The sequence below is a fragment of the Balaenoptera physalus genome (genome assembly GCF_965194825.1).
Source record: "Balaenoptera physalus genome assembly, chromosome: 5".
In the NCBI taxonomy this organism is placed as follows: domain Eukaryota; kingdom Metazoa; phylum Chordata; class Mammalia; order Artiodactyla; family Balaenopteridae; genus Balaenoptera; species Balaenoptera physalus.
The window spans coordinates 54,599,774-54,612,792 of record NC_138884.1 but is presented as its reverse complement, the minus strand read 5'-3'; the positions used below and the strand labels follow the sequence as shown (position 1 = coordinate 54,612,792).

Here is a 13,019-nt window from a genome sequence, read left to right as displayed (position 1 = left end):
GTGTATGATTCTGGGAAGGACTTTGTAACCTGAAGATTTGACAGAAAATTCCTTGCTAGACCTCTAGATATTCATCTGGGGAGGGGTATAAAATCTGGGAGAATCCAGGGGGTCAGGATGCTGCATATTAGATCTGGTTCACAGGTTACATTCACATAGGTGAGCATGAGACATTGGTTTCAGATCTGTAGTAGTTGCCTTCAGTATTACCACAGTTTGCTTGCCCTGCTGGAAGTCATTCTCAGAAGCCATTAAGCCAGCTGACTACAACTTAGATCCAGGAAAGAAAATGAATTACACAAAGCTCTCAAAGGCTATTCAGCTTGAAGCTGAACTCCAACAAAAGGAAGGGCAAGTGGAACTTGAGATCCCTCAGAGAGAAGGTTTTAAACTTGAGAAATGTAGGTTATAACTATAATGATGATAGCTTTAGTAGCAGCAGGATGAAGAACAGTTACCATTTATTGAGAAAGAGGAAAAGCTGAAAAGAGAAAAATGTGAGTCAGGAATAATGATCCCTGCAGTTGGAAGCCTGGAGTCCCTCCTCACAGGCTACAAAATTATCCATCCTTTGAGTCTCTTGCTGTCCAAGAATGAGCCTGGGAAACCATTTATGACCTATTGAACCAACTGTAACTCTTGGTGAGGAACAGACCCATACTGAAATTGCCATGAATACTTATAAAAAACAAAGTGCCCCCTCCCCACCCCTGTAAACCATTATCCAGCTCAGTAAGTCTGCCTCTTCTTGCCTCTAAGTTATCCCTTAGAAAGTTCCTTACCCTCCTTGGTGAGGCTAGGGCAATGCAACACCCCTCCATGAAGTTCCTTTCTCTGCCTCCCCCAATCTCCTCATAGCCCCTTCCAGAGACCTCCCTGTAGGAAATTCATAAGTTTAGGAAAAAGTCTCCACCATCTATCTGCTTCTTTGGCATCCTCTTGTCTTCCAATGTGTAAATATATATAATATTATATACATATATATATATATATATATATATATATATATATATATATATATTTTAAACTGAGACTTTGCTGGTGTAGTGCTTTGGTGATACGATTAGAGGGGGATGAGCCAGGACCTAGAAAGTGATAGAAAAAGAAAAATAATGTGTTTTCATTCTTATAAAGTAATAATCCTTCTAAGTGAGTTATTTGTAGAGACTTTACCTGCTTCCTATTACAGAAGTTGAGATATTTGGGGACCCCTTTCTCTACCCTGGGAGGAGAAACGACATTTCCATTCTAATGCTCTCAAGAATCAGATTTCCTTTCTTACCCTTTCTCCACCCTCTCACTTAGGTCATAAAAGGCACCACCTCGGGAATCATTCATCAACCTCTCTCCAGCCTTCTCTTCTAAAACAATACTGCAGTTGTCTACACATGTATTTTTTGCCATAACTGCAAGAAGCCTTGTTAAAGTGGAGCAAGGTAAAAATACCTTCACTCTTCATAGTCATCCCTCTAATCATTTAATTGGAAATAAAATCCCAGGGAAAAGAGCTCCAAATATATGCATAAACCCATTGTTCCATGTGAATTATATAAAACTATTGACCGAGATGCATCTTTATAGTATTGTTTTAGGCTGAATAAATGCCTCAACTCTTCATTTAGTACCAGTGAATTCCAGTAAGAAATAATGCAGAATGATTTCAAAGTGGCTTATGCACCATTTTAGCCCATAAATTTCTAAAAAAAAAATAAAAGTAATCTGTAGATTTTAGTAACCTCCAATTAACAATTTTCATTTAGACCATTTATATCACCTAGCGAAATGTGTATCACTTAAAGTACTGGGAAACCCTCAAAGTAGGAATTTCAAACTTACTCTTACCTGTATTTGTGGGTTTGTGGTTGTTGTGTGAATCATTTAATACATAAGACAAAGAGTTGGTTGGACTCATAAAATGTAGGAAATTTTTTTATCTGGGGATTTATATCTAAAATCAGCAGCAGAAATCTAATTAGGGGGCAGGTAAGTGAAACTAAGAGGAAATATCATCTGATGGCCAGATTCTCAATACATCTCTCCCCTCTTTGATATATAGACTCTTAGTTAGTTTCTAGCTTGAGATTTGGAAAGTCAAGCTCCCTCACCCCCAATTTAAGTACCAGAAACATCTGTTATTTCATACAAATCGGAGTCTAGGTTTCAGTACCTCAAAGGAGACATAGTCTAAGTGCCCTTTATATTTAAGAAAGGAAAGGCCAGGGAAAAGAAAAATGCCTGCCATTTAGATTTTAAGGTTTTCCAGAATGCTTATATTCTGGGGTGGATGCTTTTAAATTTACAATATGTAAGAGGATTTTTATAAAGTGTCTATGCATGGACTGATGACTTTTCCTGGGAAAGGCAAACTTCCTATTCTCTTTTAAAAACAAAAATAAACAAACAAACAAAAAGCAAAAAAAGGCCCTAAGGAGTGTTTTGTTCTACAGTTTAGGAATTAGGTTTGAAGACACAGCACTCCTCCCCCCTGCCCACATACACACCTTTGCTGTAGTTTCTAAGGGACCACAACCCTCTTAGGGCTACTTCTGTATCTTAATTTGCTGTTGTTTACACCTGTGTGTCACCTGTCCTTTCTTTTTCCTTCTCTGAATTCACTTAAGTGAATTCTTCAACACTGCAAGTTATTTTTCAGATGTTTAAGGCAATTCTTTTGACATTTCTAATCCCATCACCCTTTCTTTAAACAAGTGATGGGGGGGATGCATGTGTGTGAGTGAGATGGGGGGAGTAATGAATGGAGTATCCAGGTATAAGCCAATTGGTGGCTAAATACCTTGCAGATTCTTATATAGAGACATGTGAGAGCCCTCAGCATCAAGCTTTGGTCATTACATGAGTTGCCCTTGAGCAAGCTATTTTAAAGTGTGCACATGTGCATAAGAGAAATGATATGTTAAGATGAAAGACAACTGTAGTTTGAGAAGGTTTCTTTGAAAACTCAATAGCTAACCTGAAAATTTAAGGGAGAATTCTTCCTTTACTTCCTAGTATATGGAGATTTTGCAACCCTTCTCTCTCCAAGTCCCAGCTTAATCCTAGACAACGGCTCTCTCTGATCAGAAGGACTCAGAACTTATGTGGGGGCTGGATGAAAAGAGAAGGGGAGGGAGAGAGAGAGAGACAGAAAGAGGGAGGGAGGCAGAGAGAGAGAAAGGAGAATTCGGTGGGAAATTCCTCGCACTTTTTTTTTTTTTTTCTCCTCTGCAAAATCCTTTCCAGGCTTCCTTGTATGGCAGGTGCCAGCGAAGAAAGGCGCTCCGTGCCTGGTTGCCTGGGTTCCGGAGGGAGGTCTCTGAGCCACGGGAGCATCAGAGTAACACTGCACACACCTTTTCCTTTTAGGCTGCTCTTTGCCAACCCCCAATCCACTTACCTGATTTAAACACTGGCTAAAAACTAGGCTGTCTCCTCAAGTCGTGGGTCTGCTTTGTCCACTGTAGCGGCTACACGTCCGATCTATCCTAAAGCTAACTGATTGCCCTCTTCCATGTAGTGGTGTTGTGGATGAGGCTGAAGGAGTGGGACTGTCTATACCACTCAAAGGTCTTTCTTCCCTTAGGAGCAGAGAGTTAAATGTCGAAAATGAACCCCGAGATCCCCCAGCGAAAATGTGTTTCGGACCGCTGTTGAAGGAGTCAACTTTCAGGCTGTTAAAGACCTCAAGTCATTAGCATCAGCTGCTGCGCTATAGGGGCCAGCCAGCGCCTCTAAGTGGCTTAGCGCACAAACGAGGCTCCCGAGACGGCGTCGGCCACTCCATCCACTCTTCCACCACCTGCTGGACGTGAAAAGCTCTCCGGAGCCCATCTCGGTAATAATTTGTACTTTAACTCACCCTTCCCACCCCCGGGGGGTCTTAGACTACCTGCCTCCCCGGCAAGGGACCCCCTTGGGGATTATGCAGAACGTGCCAGGCTGAAGGCGGAAGAGCCGGAAAAGCTGGAGTCCCGTAACCTGGGTTTTTTCCCACCAGTCCCCTCCTCACCCCTTCCCCCGCCCAGGTGAGTGTGTGCTGGGACCAAAAGACCCTTGTAAATCCCTTTCGGAGGTCTGGTGGCGTCCCTACTCCATCCCTCTTACCCATCTCCGTGTTCAAGGAAACACTGAGCCAAGTTCTCACCTAAGCGCACCCTTTCTGAATCTTGCTCGTGAGGGCTTGGTAGTGTGAGCGCTCCTGGAGAGAGCTGACGCCGGTTTATCACCCCCAGGCAACTAGCTGCTCGTGTCAGCCGCGGCTGGAGGGCCAGAGAATCCCTCGGGGCTAAACCGCAGCCCCCTTTCCCTTCACAGAACTCAGGCTCAGGCAATGCGCGCGGGATCCGTGCGCGCGCTGAGTGGCCAGCTGTCTGCCAGAGGTTCTCCAGGTGCCAAGCGAAACGGGAAGAGGCCCTCTCCAGGTCTTTTGGTACTTCCCTTTCCGACCCCAAAACTGATCCCTCCCCTGCCCCCCCCCCCCCACCACCACTCTCAAAGGGCCGAGGCTTTAGGAGGAGGCGGGCCGGGCCGCGCTCGGAGAGGCGTTGCCACTTGGGGAAAGCGCTCGGGGCTGCGGGGCGCGGGCAGGCCGGAGAGAACGTTTCCAGGCAGGCGGCGCCGCCGTAGGGAGCGCCCAGACCAGCAAAGAGTTAAAGGGAGGGGACGTGGGCTGTCACGCGTCATTGGGCAGATTATGTGCAGCAAACAAAAAGTGTGTGTCTGCGTGCCAGTCAGTCACTGCATCGGGTCCATCTGTACAACTCTCTCTCTCTCACTCTCCCCTCATTTCTCTCTCCACGTCTCTCCGTCTCTCTCTCTCCTCTCTTTAGGCAGAACCTACAAGACAGCAACACCAACACCTCTTGACATGGAAATACACTGATACAGTAGGCAAAAGAAACACTCGATTGCATCTCCCGGTTCCAGGTGGCCTTATTTGGGCGATTTGATCCTGACCTTATTCCTGGTAAGTCTATTTGCATTGATGGGAGAGGAGGATGGGAGGCAGGCAGGTTTGGTGGGGAGAGTGGAAAATTTTGTCCTCCGTCTTCTCATTATCCAAAAAGAGGGGGGGGGGGGGATAATTATTGACGGGATCTCTACTGCCAATAGGGTTATACAAAGGGAGGAGGGGTGGAGAGCCCTTTGGCGAAGAAGCCAGCGACTGGGGAGCGCGCGGCCGCCAGACAATGCCTGCCTACGGGGGAGGGCGAGCGGCCGGCGGCAGCGACGGCTTTCGGCGAGCCCAGCGGGCTCTGGGAGGATCCCCCGGGCGTCTGAGAACCCGGGCTTAGAGGAGGATGCAGAACTGTGAAAGGTTAGGTGGCAAAGGCGACGGCGCGCGGGCGGCAGAGCCCAGGCTCTCGCCCAGCTGTATTGTGACCGACTCGAGGCTCGTGGCGGCCGCCGTGGCGACGCGAACCCCTATTAGCGCGGCGTAGCGAGGATCTTTTCACCGTATTGTTAGGTAGAACTGCATTTTAATGATTGGTCCCTGCTGTTGCCCGAAGTGACGGGGCGACCTCTCGGCACAATGAAACGCTTGTGTGAAAGAGACTTTTAAAAGGAAGAGAAAAATTGGAGCATAAAACGCTGAATTGAGGTAATTGAAAAGGAGAGAATAGGATTCCGTTGAAAAGGAGGTTCTGAGAGATTCTGAGGGATTTTTTTAAATGTATTTAAATTTGCAGTTGGAAATCAGAACGGCTACCTTGTGTTGGGTAAAATGCCCAGGGATAGCTGCTGTAGCATAATAAAGTAAGTTTCTACTGTATGGATATTTTCTCTTATTCCTGCCTGGCATATACAGCCCATACTTGACATTTGGGGGATGTAGCAGAGTGAATGGAAAAGAGGCTGACCAAAGTTTCATGCTCTGTTAGCTGGAAAGAAAAAAAAAATAAATAAAAGCACTACCTTGTAATCACATTTGCAAGATTAATTGGTTAATAGACATTAAGATAAAAATGAACATGACTAATATTATTCCATGAAGAACAGCTTCTTAGGAAAAGAATTAGGTTTCCCTTTCCTGCTACTTAAATTGTACAAAATATGCTTAAATAACTGCCTATGCAGACGTTATTAGGGAGAAAAACCAACTTGGAGGAATCTTTTAATCAGTCAGAAAGAGTAAACAACGCAGTTAGTTTAAAGCCACTTTAAAATTTAAATATCTGTTTTGTTTGTTTGTTTAATGACAAGTCTTGTGGGGGGGGGGCGTCCAGTGGCAAAGAAAGGAAAATGTCTCCTTATGACAGCTTAATAATAGAGAAATCTCCATCGGGGCATCACTTTCTGAATTGCTGCGGATTAAACAGCTGGAGAGCCCACCGAGGTCTACTCAAGCGGGGCTGCCCCCTCTTGCCCAGACAAGGTCCTATCTGGGGGAGAGAGCATTCACCAATCATTACACACGCGGTATTTCAGACCGGGGACCCTTCAGTCCTGCCTTATACCTGCACACTTCATGAGGCACATGTGACTCTATCCACCCCCTTGTATAACAAGGTAACTGGGATTCACCCTCATCCATAAATAAGCATGTCGAGAAAAAAATAATTACCTCTGCTTGCTGCTTTTAATTAAAGCCCTCGGAGGGACAGTGTTGGATTATGGTAATGAGCAGACACACGTCCCCTCTTGTAGGCTGCAGAGAAAGGTTAGCTGACATGGAATCAGTGGCCCTGACACTCTACTTGAAATCCATTCGCCATGCTCCGCTGTCTCCGCCTGCTCGCTAATGCTGCTCCCCTCTTTGGAAGAAAAAATAGAATAAAATCAGCTCCCCGGCGCCCAGTTCAATACCTAAGAGTAGAAGAGAGGAGCTTTTTCCCAAGGGTTAGAAGTTTCTCTCAGTCTGGAAAGTCTATAGGCTAGTAAAAAATCCTATTGTTCTCCTCTTCTTTCTCCCTCCCCCCATCCTGCCCTATCCTCCCCCAAGGTAATGAAAAAAGCGATCTTCTCTTTCCTAGCCCAGTTTTTCTTTCTCTCTAGCAGTCAGTCCGCTCTGAGCTCCCCCATCACAATTTTTTTTTTTAATTTTTAAAGGAAAAGAAAGTACTCTTCGTTGGCATCTTTGTAATATGCCAGATTTAATCTGCCGTTGGCTTTATTTTTGAAATAAGAGCGATGCAAAAACCAGGCAAATTCAAGAAAAATCTGTCTAGTAGTCAAAACGTTCTGCCTGGATTCATAGAGGCAAAAGGAGTAATGTAACTCGCTTCAATGGTCCTGTGTATCTGTCTTCAGTGATGGAGGATTCGGGCATCCAGAGAGGCATCTGGGATGGAGATGCCAAAGCAGTCCAACAATGTCTGACAGATATTTTTACCAGCGTTTACACCACCTGCGACATCCCTGAGAATGCTATATTCGGTCCCTGCATCCTGAGCCATACTTCCCTGTACGACAGCATAGCTTTCATAGCTCTCAAGTCCACCGACAAGAGAACGGTCCCTTATATCTTCCGGGTAAGTCTTGGCCGATGCTGTGTAGGGTTATGAAGGTAATATCCTCTTGAAAATGGACTAAGAATCATTCTAATGACAAGCTGAGACAGGTTCTGAATGTAGAAAATGCAATGATACGTGCCATTCTATTTTATACACCAAAAATTAGAAAAGGAAAATTAAACTCAAAAGTATTGTCAACTGATTTTCCGAAATAAGTGACAAAATTTGATTTTGAATGCCAGATATGTCTAAATCAGTGCCTCAATTCTGGGCTTTCCTGGAGATGAACACCACTTCCTTAACATTTTGAGAGGTTTCACTAGGGTTGAGGCTATTTGCATACTAAGTACTTGCTATTAGTACTTTTATTATAAATATTCGGTGCATTTGCCTTCCTATCCCAGAGACCTCTTGTTCCCTGGAATATTACTCTTTCTGGTTAAGCTAGCTAGTGCCTAGAGTTTGTATTTAAATAAAAATGTTAATGTTTTGACAATAAGACATCATTAAAGTCATATGTTTGAGTGTGAAAAGTCCTCTCTCTTCCTATTCTTTCTTTACAAAGAACTATTAATTGTTTAAGCCAAAATTAGGAAGATGAGTGAATGTCACAGAATAATTTTTAAAGCCTAAGCCTGCTTTTTACTTCTAAAACAAAGAAAATTCCCCATACTTTTGCAACGTGGGATAATTTAGCAATCAATTCTCAAGAGGTTAACACTAATTTGAATTGTAAGAAGAAATTTGCTAATTTGGTGTTCAACCAATATACGACGACTTAAATAATCTACATAATTGATGCAGCTTTCTAGGAACGTTATCTTGCCTGCCGGCCACAAACGTGAGGATGGATGTCAACTCGGGTCAAGTTTTTGGAAGTTTGACCTCAGATAATTCTTTGGCAAAGAATAACAGAGGAAATGGCCCTGGCTCCTGTGACTTCATTCTCTCACAAGAGTCTGCCTCCCTCATCCCCTTCCTTCTTGCATTCTTTCTTTTTTCTAAACTGTAGGTAGACACCTCAGCGGCGAATGGTTCCTCGGAAGGTCTGATGTGGCTGCGTTTGGTCCAATCAGCCAGAGATAAAGAAGAGCAGAACCTTGAAGCCTACATAAAAAACGGACAGCTGTTTTACCGCTCTCTCCGCAGGATTGCCAAAGATGAGGAGTTACTAGTTTGGTACGGGAAAGAACTGACTGAGTTACTCTTGCTCTGCCCCTCTAGATCCCACAGCAAAATGAATGGTAGGTTGGCTCTCGACCTGCGTCTGGGCCCTTAGCTAGCGGGGGAGCGACGCAGGGAGCGGCGGGGCTCACTCTGGCGCCTCGGCGCGCCTTTCCTCCCTTGGAGTGCCTCAGAGAGAGCTTCTGAGATATAGTCCGGAATGAAGCTGGGGCAGCTAGGTGAGGATAGCTCGGGGCACGCTTGGTTTAATGACTGCACTCCCCCCAAATCTGGAGGGGAAGTTAGATCGGGTCTTTCACGATGCTCTGTACTCAGGCACTCAGGCCCTGAGAGGCGAAGGTGGATTTGTGAAGGGGGTGATGGCAAACTGGCCTAGAGACGATGCTGAGTAATCATGTGGTGTGTGTGTGTGTGTGTGTGTGCGCGCGCGCTTGTGTGTATGTGGTGTTTGCTCACTAAGCAGGGTCGTCCCCTTACACATGCCTGGAATGCAGCCAACGTTTCCAGTTTGAGTTTCCCTATGTGGCGCATCTGCGCTTCCGCTGCCCCAAGAGACTTCACAGCGTTGATGTGAGCCCCCGAGAGGAGCAAGGCAGCGGCGTGGGCACCAAGGATCACGGGGGCGGCGGCGGCGGCAAGGACCAGCAGCCGCCGCAGCCACAGGAGACACCCTTGGGTCCCAGCCCCAAGTTCTGCAAAGCCGGCCCGGTCCACCACTACCCGGCCCCCTCCCCCGAGGGCGGTAACCCGCCTGCGGCTGGCGGCGGCGGCGGCAGCAGCGCGAAGCCGTCCACGGACTTTCACAACCTGGCGCGGGAGCTGGAGAACTCCGGGGGAGGCAGCAGCTGCTCCCCAGTGCGGAGCCTCAGCGGCGGCAGCGACCACCAGGAGGCGGAGCTGAGTCCCGACGGCAATGCCGCGGGCGTGGGCAAAGGGAAGAGGAAATTCCCGGAGGAGGCGGCGGAGGGCGGCGGCGGCGGCGCCGGGCTGGTGGGGGGCCGGGGCCGCTTCGCCGAGCGGCCCCCGCCCGCCTCCAAGGAGGACCTGGTGTGCACGCCCCAACAGTACCGCGCCTCGGGCAGCTACTTCGGCCTGGAAGAGAACAGCCGCCTCTTCGCGCCGCCCAGCCCGGAGACAGGCGAGGCGAAGCGCAGCGCCTTCGTGGAGGTGAAGAAGGCGGCCCGAGCGGCCGGTGTGCAGGAGGAGGCGGCCGCCGACGGCGGGAGCACGGCCGCCGAGGAGCAGGACGCGGGCAGCGGCGGCTCTGCCACGCCCGTGGCCGCGTCGCCGGCCGGCTCCGAGAAGCTGCTGGCCCCGCGGCCCGGGGGAGCGCTGCCCGGCCGGCTGGAGGGCGGCAGCCCGGCGCGAGGCAGCGCCTTCACCTCTGTGCAGCAGCTGGGCGCAGGCGGCAACGGCGCAGGGGGCGGTGCAGGCGCTGGGGCCGCGGGCGGGGCGGGCGGCGGCCAGGGCGCCGCGTCGGACGAGCGCAAAAGCGCCTTCTCGCAGCCGGCGCGCTCCTTCTCTCAGCTGTCCCCGCTGGTGCTGGGCCAGAAGCTGAGCGCGCTCGAGCCCTGCCACCCCGGAGACGGTGTGGGCCCCACCAGACTGTACCCCACCGCCTCTGATCCTCTGGCCGTGAAGCTCCAAGGAGCTGCGGACCTGAACGGAGGTTGCGGGTCCCTGCCGAGCGGCGGTGGCGGCGGCGGCGGCGGCGGCGGGCTGCCCAAACAGAGCCCCTTCCTCTACGCCACCGCCTTCTGGCCCAAGAGCTCCGCCGCCGCGGCGGCCGCGGCGGCTGCGGCCGCGGGGCCCCTGCAGTTGCAGCTGCCCTCGGCGCTCACGCTGCTGCCGCCCTCCTTCACCTCTCTGTGTCTGCCCGCGCAGAACTGGTGCGCCAAGTGCAATGCCTCCTTCCGCATGACCTCCGACCTGGTGTACCACATGAGGTCGCATCACAAAAAGGAGTACGCCATGGAGCCCTTGGTGAAGCGAAGACGGGAAGAGAAACTCAAGTGCCCCATTTGCAACGAGTCCTTCAGGGAGCGCCACCACCTCTCCAGGCACATGACCTCGCATAATTGACACGGAAAGGACTGCAGCTTTCCACGCGCGCACACGCACAGCGAGCCCTGCAGGAGCAAACACACGAGGACATGCACCACCTCCTTGTGACCTGAAACATCGCACCCAGACACACACACACACACACACACACTCACACACGTGCTCTGGCCCCAACCTTTACATCCAAGTGTTTACCCGTGACCTACACTACACACACACACACACACACACACACACACAAACACACACAAGAGACAAGATGGTGGATTTTTGATTGGGTGGGGTGTTTAAGAGGTTTTCTTTTGAATGCACGTATTTTCACTTTCCCCAAAACAAAGTACATTTTAAAAAATGTCATATATTGCAACATATTGATGCATTTGTCATACGTTTCTACTTAAATTATTAAGCACTTACGATTTAGATGGAATAATATGTAAGGGCAAAATTTATTTTAGATATAAAGTAAAGGAGGAGTGTGAGATGCTTTCTGCATTTCTTGATTACAGTTTGTGTTCCTACAAAAATAAGCAAAACAAATAAAAAGGGGGTCACCATTCAATTTAAGTTTCCAGGGGGAAGTGCATGTATCATGAAATGATTATGGACTTCAATGAAGAATGTCATCATTATGTAAATATGTATTTCCTTTTAATACAAAGTGTAATTTTGTGCCAGTGAAATGGAGTCTGAATAGTTATGTGTTTCTTTTATCCCTGGAAAGATTTATTAAACTTTATATAGATTATGTGGATATGTTGGATGCTTTGACAATAAATGACTATTTTCTTCAAAGCAATTATTGGGAAGGTGTTTTAAAATGTTTTTTGTAGCTAAGGGCTACACTCTGAGTAGATACCACATATTTTCATTGAGTGCGCGAAAAGAAGGGGAAGAAACTTCAGAACAGAGGAATGATAAACCCTACCCCACTTGCATTATTTACTCTAAGCCAGTTTTGAGCCTAAAAGTGAGAAGACAAACTTTGATTATTATTTGGAAAATCTTTATCTGGAGAGTGTTGAGCTTCTTGATCAAAGGACCATTCATCTAAACAAAGATGCCTGCCATGAAGCTACCCTGTCCCTGGGATGTCATCATTCTTTTCAGCAGCAGGATAACTAGCATTTTCACAAGTGGCCAAAGACAAACAATTTTCAGACCTGGATCAGGGAGACCAGGTGAAAAGCCCACTTTAGGTTCTACTAGTGATGCCTACATGGAAGAGTATCTTGTGCTCTAGAACCCTTCAGCTTTCTGTCATTACCCATTAAGAGACCCTCTGGAGAGCTTCTTTAGAAACCAAGGTGAAATGGCCATGGTAGTCTATGTATTGGCCCAGCTTTCCCTGCACAGACTTGAACAGCTGCACAGCCTCTGGGAAAAAAACTAGTCCTAGAGCATTACAATACAGAAGACCTTGAGAACTTTCCTCCTCTCCCTGCCCTTCCTCTTATGAAATGTCCCTCTGTACTCTTCATATACGTACAACAGTTCTGAAACAGAGTGTATGTATTTAGGTGTATGTGGTATGTCCAGAAACCAGTAGATGCAAAACCAAATGAATGATGATCCTTTAGGTCTTAGGGTAGCATGTACTTAATCCATGGACATCTTCAGAGTCACTCCATAGGTGCTCTAGAAACCAATATTACACTGTTTTATCTATCACAAGAGGTGTTCTTTCCCATTTGTAATTCCTTCCTTCACATCTTGCCAACCCTCCCCTATGTCAGAAGAAGGATATTTGTGAAAAGGTCTGAAATGTGAAACTTGTACAAGGTCTCATTGCAGGCCTTCGATGGTTTTCCCTAAAAGGATTTTGAAGCCTTCATTATCTTAAGAGGACTATATAACGAGTTACCATTAGGCAGGTAGAGACCAGGGGTAAGGCAAAGAGATGTATCCATAGTGTGACCAAGATTGGTGGAAAAAGCAGGTTGACTTTCTTAAGATTATTCAAGTACTTTTTGTGCTACATTTCTTTGAGGCCTGCTCTCAGTTTTCCTAGGCAACAGCTGGGTGTTCTGAAACACTAATCCCCAGCAAAGTGTGATGAAAAGAACAGTCCAAAATTCCCGTTCTAACTCTTCTCTGCATGACTAGTATGACCTTGCATCATTATTTGTATCATTAATTTACCCGCATTTTGGTTTTCTTATCTGTACAATGAGTGAGACAGGTTCTGCTATCTTTAAAGCACTTCTGGCACTGGAGAATTGTTTTTTTCTAATGGTCTAATCAGGCTCCAATTAAACCTAAAGGGGGCTTTCTAGAGAAAAGGCCATGATTGCTTTGGAGTAAATTTGATGGCAAGAA

General features: G+C 47.4%; 1 protein-coding gene across 3 annotated transcripts in view; it reads left to right on the top strand.

Annotated features, from left to right (window-relative positions):
* Positions 1-11,454, top strand: part of PRDM8 (PR/SET domain 8) — a 36,575-nt gene extending 25,121 nt beyond the window's left edge. Inside the window, exons 2-7 of one of the 3 annotated variants that reach the window (XM_082463782.1) lie at positions 3,581-3,832; positions 4,827-4,963; positions 5,688-5,754; positions 7,249-7,469; positions 8,464-8,695; positions 9,097-11,454. In XM_082463782.1, the coding sequence (XP_082319908.1) occupies position 5,754; positions 7,249-7,469; positions 8,464-8,695; positions 9,097-10,718 (2,076 nt within the window). In that variant the 5' untranslated portion in view covers positions 3,581-3,832; positions 4,827-4,963; positions 5,688-5,753 and the 3' untranslated portion in view covers positions 10,719-11,454. The other 2 variants (XM_082463783.1, XM_082463784.1) reach the window with 2 other exon arrangements.
* The last annotated feature ends 1,565 nt before the right edge of the window (positions 11,455-13,019 follow it).